The sequence below is a fragment of the Nelusetta ayraudi genome, unplaced genomic scaffold, assembly GCF_046127955.1.
Source record: "Nelusetta ayraudi isolate G7.1 ecotype Tasmania unplaced genomic scaffold, CSIRO-AGI_Nayr_v1 ptg000058l, whole genome shotgun sequence".
NCBI classification, from domain to species: domain Eukaryota; kingdom Metazoa; phylum Chordata; class Actinopteri; order Tetraodontiformes; family Monacanthidae; genus Nelusetta; species Nelusetta ayraudi.
In genome coordinates this window covers 2,364,618-2,376,609 of record NW_027466108.1, presented here as the reverse complement: position 1 = coordinate 2,376,609, position 11,992 = coordinate 2,364,618, and the positions used below count along the sequence as shown (strand labels likewise).

At 43.0% G+C, this 11,992-nt stretch overlaps 2 protein-coding genes across 3 annotated transcripts in view; both read right to left on the bottom strand.

Annotated features, from left to right (window-relative positions):
* Window positions 1-756: 756 nt before the first annotated feature.
* Window positions 757-3,312, bottom strand: star (steroidogenic acute regulatory protein). Its single transcript, XM_076038893.1, has 7 exons — window positions 3,079-3,312; window positions 2,787-2,894; window positions 2,511-2,641; window positions 1,881-2,039; window positions 1,590-1,774; window positions 1,405-1,498; window positions 757-1,286 (listed from the first exon to the last, which is right to left on the bottom strand). Exons 1-7 carry the CDS (start codon window positions 3,140-3,142, stop codon window positions 1,167-1,169), a joined length of 861 nt encoding a protein of 286 aa, XP_075895008.1. The 5' UTR covers window positions 3,143-3,312; the 3' UTR covers window positions 757-1,166.
* A 5,028-nt stretch (window positions 3,313-8,340) lies between these two features.
* Window positions 8,341-11,992, bottom strand: part of grk5l (G protein-coupled receptor kinase 5 like) — a 28,810-nt gene continuing 25,158 nt past the window's right edge. Inside the window, exons 12-16 of one of the 2 annotated variants that reach the window (XM_076038891.1) lie at window positions 10,646-10,854; window positions 10,424-10,561; window positions 10,091-10,228; window positions 8,712-8,843; window positions 8,341-8,599 (exon numbers count right to left, since the gene is read on the bottom strand). In XM_076038891.1, the coding sequence (XP_075895006.1) occupies window positions 8,516-8,599; window positions 8,712-8,843; window positions 10,091-10,228; window positions 10,424-10,561; window positions 10,646-10,854 (701 nt within the window). In that variant the 3' untranslated portion in view covers window positions 8,341-8,515. Of the gene's footprint in view, window positions 8,600-8,711; window positions 8,844-9,144; window positions 9,294-10,090; window positions 10,229-10,423; window positions 10,562-10,645; window positions 10,855-11,992 lie in introns of those variants that run through there. The other variant, XM_076038892.1, reaches the window with a different exon arrangement.

Below are 11,992 nucleotides of genomic sequence, written 5' to 3'. Positions count from 1 at the left end.
GTGAATTGATTATAAGCAACTGGACGCCAATTCAGGTGAAAGTTCCACAAGGCACTATCATCTCACTTTCTGCTTCAAACAACGCATATCCCCCAGGCTTTACTGATATGGTTGTGTGTGTGTGGAAGGAAAGAGGAAGTGCTGCTGAAGATCATGCAACTGACTTAGACAAAAGGGAGAATCTTGAGCCTGGTCTGAAAAAGAAAAGAAAAAGGGTTACACAACTGGCAATAACAGAGGACAGATTTCCTGTTGGAGATGAAATCCACCATTACTTGATCTTGGGGAATGTGCTGCTGGCGCGCGCCAAACTTCTTGTTCCTGGGCTTCTGACTCATTTGAGTGGCCAAACACCTGCTGGTTCATGGATACTGTCAGTCTGGGATTTGCACGAAGGAGCAGAAAGGCATTTTCATGAGAAATAGTTTTCATGGTTTAAAAAAAAGATCCTTTAAATTCACCCATATATTTCTAGACGTAGGTGTGTCTGGCACGCATTTTAGTCTATTAAAAGGACAATTCGCCATAACTATATGGGTTCTTGTGTCAATTGAGATGTTTTTGAGATATTAAATCTTAGTTTAAAGCAGAATGCACGTTAGTAAGAAGGTTGATAGCTCATTAGACAAGATGCTTTTAATAAAAATTGAATAAAGGATACATCTGTGTCTCTTCAAACATTAAAATACAGGCTGAACTGTCCAACACAGTCTTTCTTCTTGTCTCACATTGTATTTTAATGAGAAAGACATAATGAACAGGGACATAATCTTTTATTCACTTGGCAGGCATTACAGAGTCACTAGCAAAATCAATAAATTAAACACAGACAAAAGTCAATTTTCCAAGCAGAAAAAAGGACACTAGCTGGTTTGCTAATTAAAGGTAACATAACTATTGCTGCCCGAGTCTGAAGAGAGGTGAATAAATGTATTGAACACACATCTATGTGAAGGTTTACTGACCATTTTCTTTAAGAGAAAAGGACACACACCGAGCATCTGAAACCATTATCTGCTTTTGGCTTTTGTTTTATTCAAAATTTTTGGATTTTTAAAAACCTTTTCAGCATCAGCAACACAGATTGTACAATATATTGATGAGCAAAGGTTGAACTGCTTTCATTGATGAGCAGGATGGGCCAAAGATTCCGGAGGCATTCCTGGTCAGCAAACATGAGCCATCTCCGCTGAAACGCTGGTGGCCATCCTCTGCCTGAGGTGGTTGGCGAAGTCCACTTGCGTCTGAGAAAGCACTTTGTTTATGATGGTCTTTGGGATCCAACCCTGCAGGAGAAACCGGCATAAACAAACAAAAGATAAAGCATTTAGATAATTAATCTATTCCAATCCATAGACGCTATATTGACATAAAATAATCACCAAACACATGGCCGAGAAATACCTTCAAATCTATATTGAGTAACCAGGTGAACTTTGTCTTGTTGGGGTCTTCAGCACATGGCTTCATGACGATACAGGTGGCTCCGTTCTCCGCTCTGAAACATGTCATGGACACATTTATCTTCCTTGCAAAAATCCAGCATGTCTGTAGCTTTGTGTCAAAATGGTCTCTTCATCTTCACTTACCTGACCACGCCCCTCTGCTCTGGCATTTTTGGATGCTGGGTGGACGTCCCAGCCAGGAAGCAGGTAGAACCTCTTCGCTTTGCACAGCGGACGCTGACAAAATCCCTTGGTCCTACAACTTTACCAGGCGTCTCAGCAGACACCTCGTGGGTAACCATAGTGTCCTGGCCGATCTTTTGCAGGATCTGCAGCGAGCCATTGTACAGAATTAAAACTTTGTCTTGATTCGCCTCCATGTCTTAAAAAAAAAAAGTCATGTAAACTTTTTCATGTAACTTTAACTTTTCTCACCTTGACCTCTTTAACACTTGGGTTCCATTCTCCCATTTGCTCCATGTTTCCGACCAGCTCTTGGTAAAGGGTGTCAGGTTGTTGGTCCAACATGACTTCCAGCTTGAAGACCTTGCCAATGTCAGGCAATGTCTTGCTCAAAACTTTGTCTCCGTTTGCCTGAGTAAAGACGCAAAAATCACCGGAAGTGTCCACATCAGGTGTCCTTGACAGTCTCACACTCAGATTTCAAATTCTTTGGTTGTCTGTTTTTCTTCTTCTTCAATCAGATAAAGACAAAATCTCATTTTCTCATGACACACTTGCTTTGATTGCTCCCTATTGTTCTGCTGATACCCAACTGTTTCTTCTGTCCACGTTGTTGAATTTCTCCATATTTGTGTGCTTGTGTGTGTCTAATGGAATAACAATATGGCAACAACGCCTCTTGACATAATGTGTATTAGGGTTACCAAGGTAATCTAGTCCACACATGTTAAAAGGAGCAGTTTCATGTTGGAACAATCTTGTCCAGAGAGTGCCAATAGAGATGATGGAAACGACTTTAAAAGATTAATCACATACTTTCTCACAAGAATAATCTTGAATTCATTATTTTGTTGGGAGGATTTAAGTGACTTGAACACTCACGGCCACGGTCTCAATGGTCCAGCCGTCCTGCTCGCTGAGTATGCTGATGGCCTTCTGCAGTGCTTCTTCACCCTGTTTCACGTAAGACTTTTCCTCCTCGCTGTATCCCTCCTCCTCTTCAATTCGAGAACCTTGACACAAAGAAGATAAGGTGTCCGCTTAAACCAATCGGTCCTACTTTCTTTGTCTCTTTCTGTCTTCATTTCTAAACAAAGCTACAATCAGAACCACGGCAGTAAATGCGACTCTGGGGTGTCACACGATGTGAGAACTCACTGAGCAGGGAGCTTCGTCTGCGGACCTGACTGATCCAGTTGCTTTGGCCTGGACCTGCCAGCTTGTTCAGCTCATGGTGAATGGCCACGATGGCATTCTTTCTCAAACCTGGGAGGCAGACAAATTGACATGAACAACACTTTAGTAGGTTAGAGCACAAGAGGCAACACAACAAAGCCACAACTGTCCTGAGTGCTGTTTTTTTCAGCCGTTCTGACTTGCTGTCAGTGCAGAGCGAAACAGGGGCAATATTGCATTTATAGTCTCTGTTCATCTTGATTAATTCACTCACCCGTCATGTTCCTCATATGCCGGTAGGAGATGCCAGCGCACAGTTTGAAGGTTGCGGGCAGCATTTTCTCTTAGCTTAACGAAGGAGTACGAAAACGATGCAAAAAGCAAAGAGGCAGGATACAAAGACTGTGCGCCTTTGACTGAATGGGCCTTTTCGAAAGATGTTCAGAGGCAGCAGGCAGTGCTATACAGAGGGAAGGATTTCTGTCTGTTGACTTTTTCAGAGTGGCGGGTATATAAGAGTCTGGCCACAAGGCCACCCCAGCGTTATCACCACGCAGATGAACACACCCATCACCTCACTGGCCATCTCATCAAGGTTGCTGGGCGGACACAACCAGCATGTCTTACAGACACTGTCAGATAACATTCACTGCCCACTGCAAGAGTCTCTCTCTCTCTCTCTCTCTCTCTCTCTCTCTCTCTCTCTCTCTCTTTCTCTCTCTCTCTCTCTCTCTCTTTCTCACCCTTTCCACTGCGGATGCCCAAAAGAGAGGTCAGAGTGGGAGATATCCTGTGTGACTCACACATCCCCTCATGGTCAAAATTCAGTCACGCTGAGATTTCAGGGTGAAACTGCTTCATCCACTCCAACTCATTTATTTCCAGTTTTGATGAACGTGCTGCTGTGTAATGGAGTCATAACGAGCTGTTAACTTCAACCTTTTAGTGCCTACATCGTTTTTTTTCCCCCAGGATTACGATCCAAAACTGATTAAATGTCTGATTTTAGTGTCTCCCCCGTTTGACAAAACGTTATTTTTCTCATGTAAAGAAAAACAATTTTCTCCATAACAAAAGGTCTCAGACAGTACTTCAGCTTTTGATGTAAAGACTGGTGAATCATTACCTAATCATGTCTAACAGTCTAACCTGATTCTAAGAAACTGAGACGTTTTAATTTGTGTCTTCTCAATGTCAAATTTCAGGGTGATACTAGTCGAGCATATTTGTTTCTAGTTTTAATATCTTGATGTATAATGGAGCCAGAACCAGCTGTTAAGCTTGATATTTAGTTTCAGATTGTGGAGAACGTGAATCTGAAGAAGGTTTAAATTCATTCTGCAAGCTTTTTTTTTTCCTTTTGTCTTTGTTTGAATCCTGAAAGTCTGTTGGATACAATGAGTTTCCACTGACAATGAATGGACAGTTAAATGAATGTGCTATAGCAGATAGGATAGTTGTTAGGTCCTTAATGCAAAAGAAAAGGTTTTATTCATTACTTTGGCCTTGCTTGAAACAGCTTCATGAGCCAAGGATAGAAATGTGCTGAGGTTTTTATGGTTCTAATTTTCCAGCTGTTATTTTTCTTTTCTGATGAAGTATTAGGGGGATACTATGTTTATTGACATTCTCCCACAGTGGTAAGACCCATCAAACTCATCACATTTCTTACAAAAACATCTAAACAACATGGCTCTACTTCAGCCTTTCTGCCTGAGAGACCAAATCACACAGAAGATTTTCTAAATGTTTTGATTAATCACCACCGTCTGGCAACAGCACGCTTCTTCAAGCCACTCTCATATTTTGACAACCTCGCTTCCTCTGTCCCAGCAACGTCCAAACTGTCTAATGATAACATTGCTTCCGCATGTGAGCTGCATGTGTGCCCATGGTCAACAAGGCACATGGCCACGAGAGGTGGAAACTTGTCAAGAGAGGGCAGGCTGTGTGATTAGAGAGAAAACAGGAAGACATTAATAAATCTAAAAATAAATAAAATAGAGTGAATATAAATAAAAGATTAAAAAAAACTAAGTAAAAGAGTGACGGACGTCACCTTAACCTGCAACCCTGTGTCCCCATGGCTGAATGACAGGAATCAACAACCAGCCTTTCTGGCATTCTGCACAGTTCCCTTGTTTAAAAGAAGAACACATAGAACTAGTGTGTGTGTGTGTGTGTGTGTGTGTGTGTGTGTGTGTGTGTGTGTGTGTGTATAAATGTTTATACATGTATATGTATGTGTGTGTATAAATGTATATACATGTAAATATATATATGTATACATATATATATATATATATATATATATATATATATATATATACACACACACACACACACACACACACACACACACACACACACATTTGTACATATAAATACAGCAAATATAATCTGCCTAAAAGTATTTTTCCTGTCACTTTGAAATAATAGTTCCATTAAAATATGAATTATAGGCATTCATAAACATCAACAGACATCACTCTGCCATTAGCTTTTACCTACCTTGAGAAAAATTGTTATTAACTTTGAGTTACTGAGATGATATCTATAGATATTTTTCAAATCTCAGTGGGTACTGTTCCAGTCAAGTGTAGCCAGTTCATCTAAAATGTCTCAGAGCTCAGGCTTTCATTGAGAAAAGATGCCTCCAAAAGCTCCCAAAAAAATTACACTCATCTTTAAGCTCGCAAACAAATGCCACGGGGCTTGAGAGGAGACAGTTCAATCAAGAGACATCCACACAGTGAATACTCAAACTATAGCACAGATTTTATTGGGACTCAACTGACACAGTGGGTCTGGCTTTCACATGCACTCAGCTGTACATTACATTGACTCGCTGACGCCCTCCTCCGCGCTCACCCACACCGACCCCCGCCAGCTCCCCGCAAAACTGTGCGAGTTTTTGTGTGTACTTTGTGTGTGTGTGTGTGTGTGTGTGTGTGTGTGTGTGTGTGTGTGTGTGTGTGTGTGTGTGTGTGTGTGTGTGTCGACGCACTTCCTGGCGAAACAAACAGAGCATGACAGGCGGAGGGTAAACAAAGTGCTGATGTCTGTGTGGGCATCGTTTCAGCGACCACGCTAAGGAGGCACTTCAGCCTGATTCAGGGTTGTTGTTTTTCTTTCTTTTCTTTTTTTCCTTCTCTTCCTTTCATATCAAGTATTTGCAGCGAGAAGGACACAGATCAGGCTTAAATGAGATTGGGAGGGAAGTTAAGGACTACTGCATGGACCGAAATACCACATTCTTTGAAAAGCCAGCGGAAGAGATGCGGCGACTCTCCCTCCCTTTTCCCATTGGCTATGCTGCTGCAAGAAGGCCACTTCTTTCTTTTTAAGTGTGGTGTGTCTGCAGGATCCTCCGGCGTCTTCCTCTCTACGTGGGCGCGCGCGAGGCGAGCCTTCCGTGCCGTAATAGCGATACCCTGTACTCTACACAAAACAAGAGGGAAGACCCTTTGGACTGGTGAGGCATATTTGAAGAGCAAATCAGTGTAAAGGGGGGCAACACGTATATCAAATCCTGCACACGTGATGATGACCAAGAGCGTATGCAGCAATTATCTCTCGAATGGGAAAAGGCAAAGGGAGAACAAGAGAGCACTTTAGAAAACAGTTTAGTTGTAGAAAACAAATGCCGTGCGGCGAGAACTGTACAGGATTACGCCATAAAGTGAGTTCCCACTCGTGGGATAAAAAAAAAAAAAGCTGTCCGTGTTCGCACACTGCGGAGATTAGATGAAGTTTCTTGCGACGCGCAACATGACGGAGCTCTACAGCAAAACCAAGGCGACGGCTTTCTCCCCAAGAAACACCGTTTCACACATCTCACCGAACACAGTTTGCACCAATTAGTACATATTATTTACACCCTTCTTAGAAGATTTCCTCGGTAGATGTTTGCGAGAGAGAGAGAGAGAGAGAGAGAGAGAGAGAGAGAGAGAGAGAGAGAGAGAGAGAGAGAGAGAGAGAGAGAGAGAGAAGGAAAATCTCAATTGTGTGACCGGAGGTTTTTAATCAAATAAGAAGCAGTCACCATGAATGCAATTGGGATTTCCATTAGGCAAGGAAAAGAAAATTCCACTAGCAGCAGATAAATACTAAAAACAGTAATCAGTTATATATAGAACATGGATTTGATTTGGATTCAATCTACACAGCAAAGCCCAGACATTGAACAAAAGGAAGAGGAGAAAACAGACAATTGTTAACGGCTAATAGCTAAAACCAGCTTATTGATACCAGAGTAAAATCATTTTTTATAAAAAAAAAAAAATTAAAAAAAAATGGTGCCTTATATATATATTTAGATTATGTCAGGTGAGCTTTGTGAAGCCGTTTTCTTCACTTTTTTGTAATTTTCTTTTTAAAAAGCCGTCAGTTCTCCATAAAAATGCATAAATACAGCTTTGATGCAAAGCTCCAGAAATGTGAGGCAGGCTGAGAAACTTCATCCGACGACCCACTGACATGGCGACACGTGGAGAATAGCTTCAGCGTCCTTATTGAGTTACAAGCAAACTGCTCCTTTAACGCTAAGAGGTACAGAACCATAACGTTTTTATTTGAACAAACAGCAAGACATTTTTTTTTTTTGTAATTGTGCAACTTGTACGTTAGGCCGAATGCGCGCGTTCCCCTCCTCCGCACCCGAGTGAAGCAAAAACAAATTGAAAGGAGAGTTCTTGGTTTTCTGTACAGCATAAATTCAGTCAAATCCCCACGTGACGCAAAGTGACCAAGAGAGACGTTCAGTGCTGCTCTATGGAATGAGGTATGCAGAAGCGAAAAAAAAAAGGGGATACAGCGGTCCGTACTTACACTTGTCCATGCAATGAAAACACAACATGACTCTCACCACTCCGCCTGGTTACTGCTCACATGTGGCCTCTAAGCGTTATGATATGTCTGCGGGCTCACATGTAGAGTGCACAAAATTGGGCCGCCACCGCCGCCTCCTCATCTCGAGGTTTCGAAAACAGCGACCCAAAAGAAAAATGAAAAAGCTGAAAGAAAAAAAAAAAACTTCAATAAACTCAACAGTGTCACAGAACTAAACTGCAATCTTTGGCCTGAGTGTTATGCAAGGCAAATGTACATCATGTGTTGAGGTTGTCGAGGCGATGTGTTCTGAATGTTTCGGAGTGATCTGAGGTACAGGAGGAGGAAATATGCAAGAGAGAAGAACTTCCACAGAGGGTGACAGATGGAGAGGTACAAGATACAGGCCGGAAAGCAGAGAAGTGGAAATCAGTGAAAAAGGAAAAAAAAAAAAAAAGTTCTTTCCTGGAAACAACAAATTTCACCACAAGACTCTGTCTTTAATCCCTGTGGTGGCTTTTATTATACAGTGGATCCCCTGAATATTAGCTTGTATTTCTATCCTTCTTTTCATCAGCATCAGTGGCTCTGTTCTACCGTCCAACAATCCTGAGGGTAAGTAAGGTTTGTTAGAATATATCAAAAGAAAAAAAAAAAAAGTCTCTGCCACAGTGACCATCCCAGGAACCCCCCCCCCCCTTCCCCTCCCCTCCCCATGGGATGACCATTTAGGCTTCTAGACAGGCTGTCTCGGCTGCTGCTCAGGCCCCGGAATCAATCAGCAGCGGGGAAGCCCCGCAGAGCTCGTTCCCTTTGTGTATACAAGTGTGTAGTATGAACTCGAGCGCGCGGCTCCCACGTTGTAGATGGCCACTGTGCCGCTAGGGGGCAGAGTTGGACATGGAGTCCACAGAGTTCACGCTGGAAGACTGTACACGGCTGTGGGAAATAGGCACCTCCGGGTGCTGCGGACGAGAAGGAGTGAAACACACGAGAGTGAGATGTTGTTGTTGTTTTTTTTTCCCACATCGTTCATCCGATTTTGTTTCTCTGTCCGACGCCGCTTGCGAAACTCACATGCCTCCTGAAGATCCTGTCCAGCAGGCTGCGTCTGGGTGGCTCTGGTGGTTGATTCCAGTCCAGATCTGGAGGTCTGGTGCCGTGAGGCCCAAACACATTCAAATCTTTGAAACACTCCGTTTCGATCATCTAAAGGGGACAAGAGCACACAAGAGGAAGGTCTTCAATGGTTTTGCATTTGATTACGTCCTGTGAGCACAAGTGCTCTTTAACATGAAAAACATTAACAACTATAAATGTGAGAAATAAAGACCCAGCAGGACGAGACACACTGAATTCTCCCAAACAGAAATAGATTCAGTTAAATCCGCTAACAAGCGATAACAATTCCCCTAACCAATAACCCTAACCAATTCTACAGAAGCCATGTAGATACAAAACCTTATTATTATTTTTTTTTAACTGAACATTTGCACTAGTTTGGGGCCAAACAGTTTGAAACTTTTTCTTGACCAAATAAGAAAGTTAAACCGGGGAGATGATCGAAAAACCATCAGATTTGTTTGGTTAAGCCAACGTGTTTTTCCCCGGAATCTGCCCCCGTTGAGAAGAAATGACCCCTGAGCGCCTTCATGTGAACTAAAGAAAGAAAAAAAAGACAGTGTCACCCATCATACTCTACATTTCCAATCCAGCTTTCAGTTTCGTCAGTATCTTATTGAGAAAAAAAACACCCAAAACATTTCCGCTCACATCAGTGAGTTCAACAGCTTGTCTGCCACAAGTCTCATCTGGAAAGTTGTTTATTTGGTCAGGGGAATAAGATGTTGGTCATCCTGTGGTGCAATATCTGAGAACTGTGAGAGTGTCTCGTCATCTGGCATTTCGTCATCTTCTATCCAAACATCCCAAGACTCATCATGAGCCATAATTACACGGTCTCGGCTGCGCCGCAGTCCTTTGATCCTTTGATTTCGCCACGCTATATTTTTTTTGTCGTTGGTTTACAGATTCAAAACACTTGTTGCAATATTCAATAAATCAAGGAGTGTGGGACCTTTTACAGTTTCCCCCGTTTCCTTGTGAGGTTCGATTCAACATCATTTCACGTAATTTGCTTCCACCCTCGGCCCTCCTCCAGGCGGAGGGACGTGAGAACAAACTATCTGGTTTCCGCGAATGCTTAATCCCTCAATTAAAGTCATCTTCAGAGGAGTGACGACATGAAATGCTTCAAACAAAAAGCCCAAAATGCTCTCAACCTCACATGCTCTCATGTTACTGGTCGAACGCTGAAAAACCTCCCAGCATGCAGTGCAGGGAAAGTAAATAGAAGGGGACAATGTAAAAAAAAAAGTGTAAAAGAGTAATAAACAAATTTGCAAAGCAACTCCCTGCTGTATACACTGCACTAATTATTTATTTAACTGACTTACCTCATTCTGCCATGGGATGGAAACGCTGCCTGTAGCAAATTTGGAGTAGAAGTCATTGTCAGTTTGGTCCAAATTGACACCCTTGACTGTGGAGAACTGCTCTATGTCCAAGACGTCCTTACAGTACACGGCTCGAGGCTGGGAGAGGGCGACGACCACCGAGAAGGAAAAACAAGAGTCAAACTTTGCCCATTCATTTATCATGGTGGAATTTTCCTTGCTCTCGGCGCGTACAGCGTATCTGCAGCGGCATTTCTGGGACTGTTTTGCTTCGCCCGGGTGCTTATAAATAGCGCTGCAGAGCGCGCACTGGCAGTTGTATAAATTACTCACGTCGGGCACAAAAGGCGGCTCCACTATCGCGGCCTCCAGCCTCTTGAAGTTGATGTTTTTGAAGAAGGAGTGGGCCTTGACGCCGCCGGCGCCGTCCGCCTGGCAGCCCAGCCTCTGCTTGGGGTCTTTGGTCAGCAGCTGCACAGGTGAATCACCGCGTTATTCGTCAGCTCGGCCGTCTGCCGCCCCCCAGCCCCAGGTTCCGTCCCCGTTGGCACTCACCATTCTGCAGATGGCCTTGGTGTCCTCGGTGAACTTGTCGTTGTACTCCTCCTCCTCCTCCTGCACCCGCCGCTCCACCTCCTCGCGCTTGACGCGCTCCTTGCGGGCGCGGAAGGGAGATCGCCCGGCGGTCATCTCGTACACGAGGCAGCCCAGCCCCCACAGGTCGGGGCTCATGCTGTACTTCTCGTTGTTGATCACCTCCGGGGCTGGAGGCGGAGGTCAGGGTGAGTTGGGGTGAAGCGGTGTGAGATCACTGAATGATTTCTGCATTGAACTCCAGTTATTAAAAGCGTCATGAAGTAATCTACTGGGGCGCTTGAAGACAGGGGTGTCAAAGTCAAACACTCAGTGGGGTCAAAAGGTCAAACTGGGGCAAGGTCTCGATCCAACGTTGATATTTATTGGACAAAATCTTCCACTAGATAGAAACAGCGAACCGTCAAACAACCTGAATATGGAACCAGCAACGCTTCATACTGTGCAGTCAATAGCTTCATATTGCACACATGCGAAATTGAATTTCAAAATAAAAAAAACTCATCAAAATAAATGAAATGTCAATCGTATGGCTCCTTTTTATTTGCAGCATTCTAATTTAAATTTCAACAGTAACCCTTTTCCACCAGCTGATAATACATTAAAAAAATAAATAACAACAATAAACCAGTAAAGTCATAATAATAATATCCATAGCAGAGCATTCTGGGATTTGCAGTACTAGCGCTACATGTGCTGTATAATAGCACTGTACCAATAGTGATTGTGTATTGGGCCTCACGGGCCAAATATAATGACACTGCGGGCCAGAGTTTGACACCCATGCTCTAAGAACATTGCTAGTGCACAAAAATCAGACAGGATGTGCTGAAGACATTATGGGATGGCTTTGACAGTTGTTGCCTTGAATGTCTAATAGAATGTGATTTTAGAGAATGAATATCAAGTGTGTGATATGCGGCCGTCATTGCACATGATGAATGCTTTAAAATCACTCTTCACAATCACACTTAGTTGTGTGTGCTAAACCATAATAGAGTAAACAAAGCATCGTGGTTTATATTTTAGGCTACTCAGCCTACTGTTAGTGTGTTCATACAGAATTTTGCACACTTGGCATTCTCTCAATCACTAGACATTGGAAATGGTTTTCATTAAACGCTAGAGTTTTGTATTTGCTGTACACATTTTGACTGATTCCCGTGCACTCACAATGATCGCAGGGCATTCAAGATCACTGTTTGTTTGTAGTAAAGCTGGTTACAATGGAGTTCAACACAGAAATGAGTCAGTGACACCAAACCTTTGAACAGTAGTAAATATGAGCAGAATCATGGGGACTGGTGT

Coding starts and splice junctions, on each gene's coding strand:
- star (XM_076038893.1), bottom strand. CDS start 3,142: ATGCTGCCCGCAACCTTCAAACTGTGCGCTGGCATCTCCTACCGGCAT. Junction 2,642..2,786: donor CAGACGAAGCTCCCTGCTCA/GTGAGTTCTCAC, acceptor CTTTGTGTCAAG/GTTCTCGAATTGAAGAGGAG. Junction 1,775..1,880: donor CAAGTGTTAAAGAGGTCAAG/GTGAGAAAAGTT, acceptor GGCTCGCTGCAG/ATCCTGCAAAAGATCGGCCA.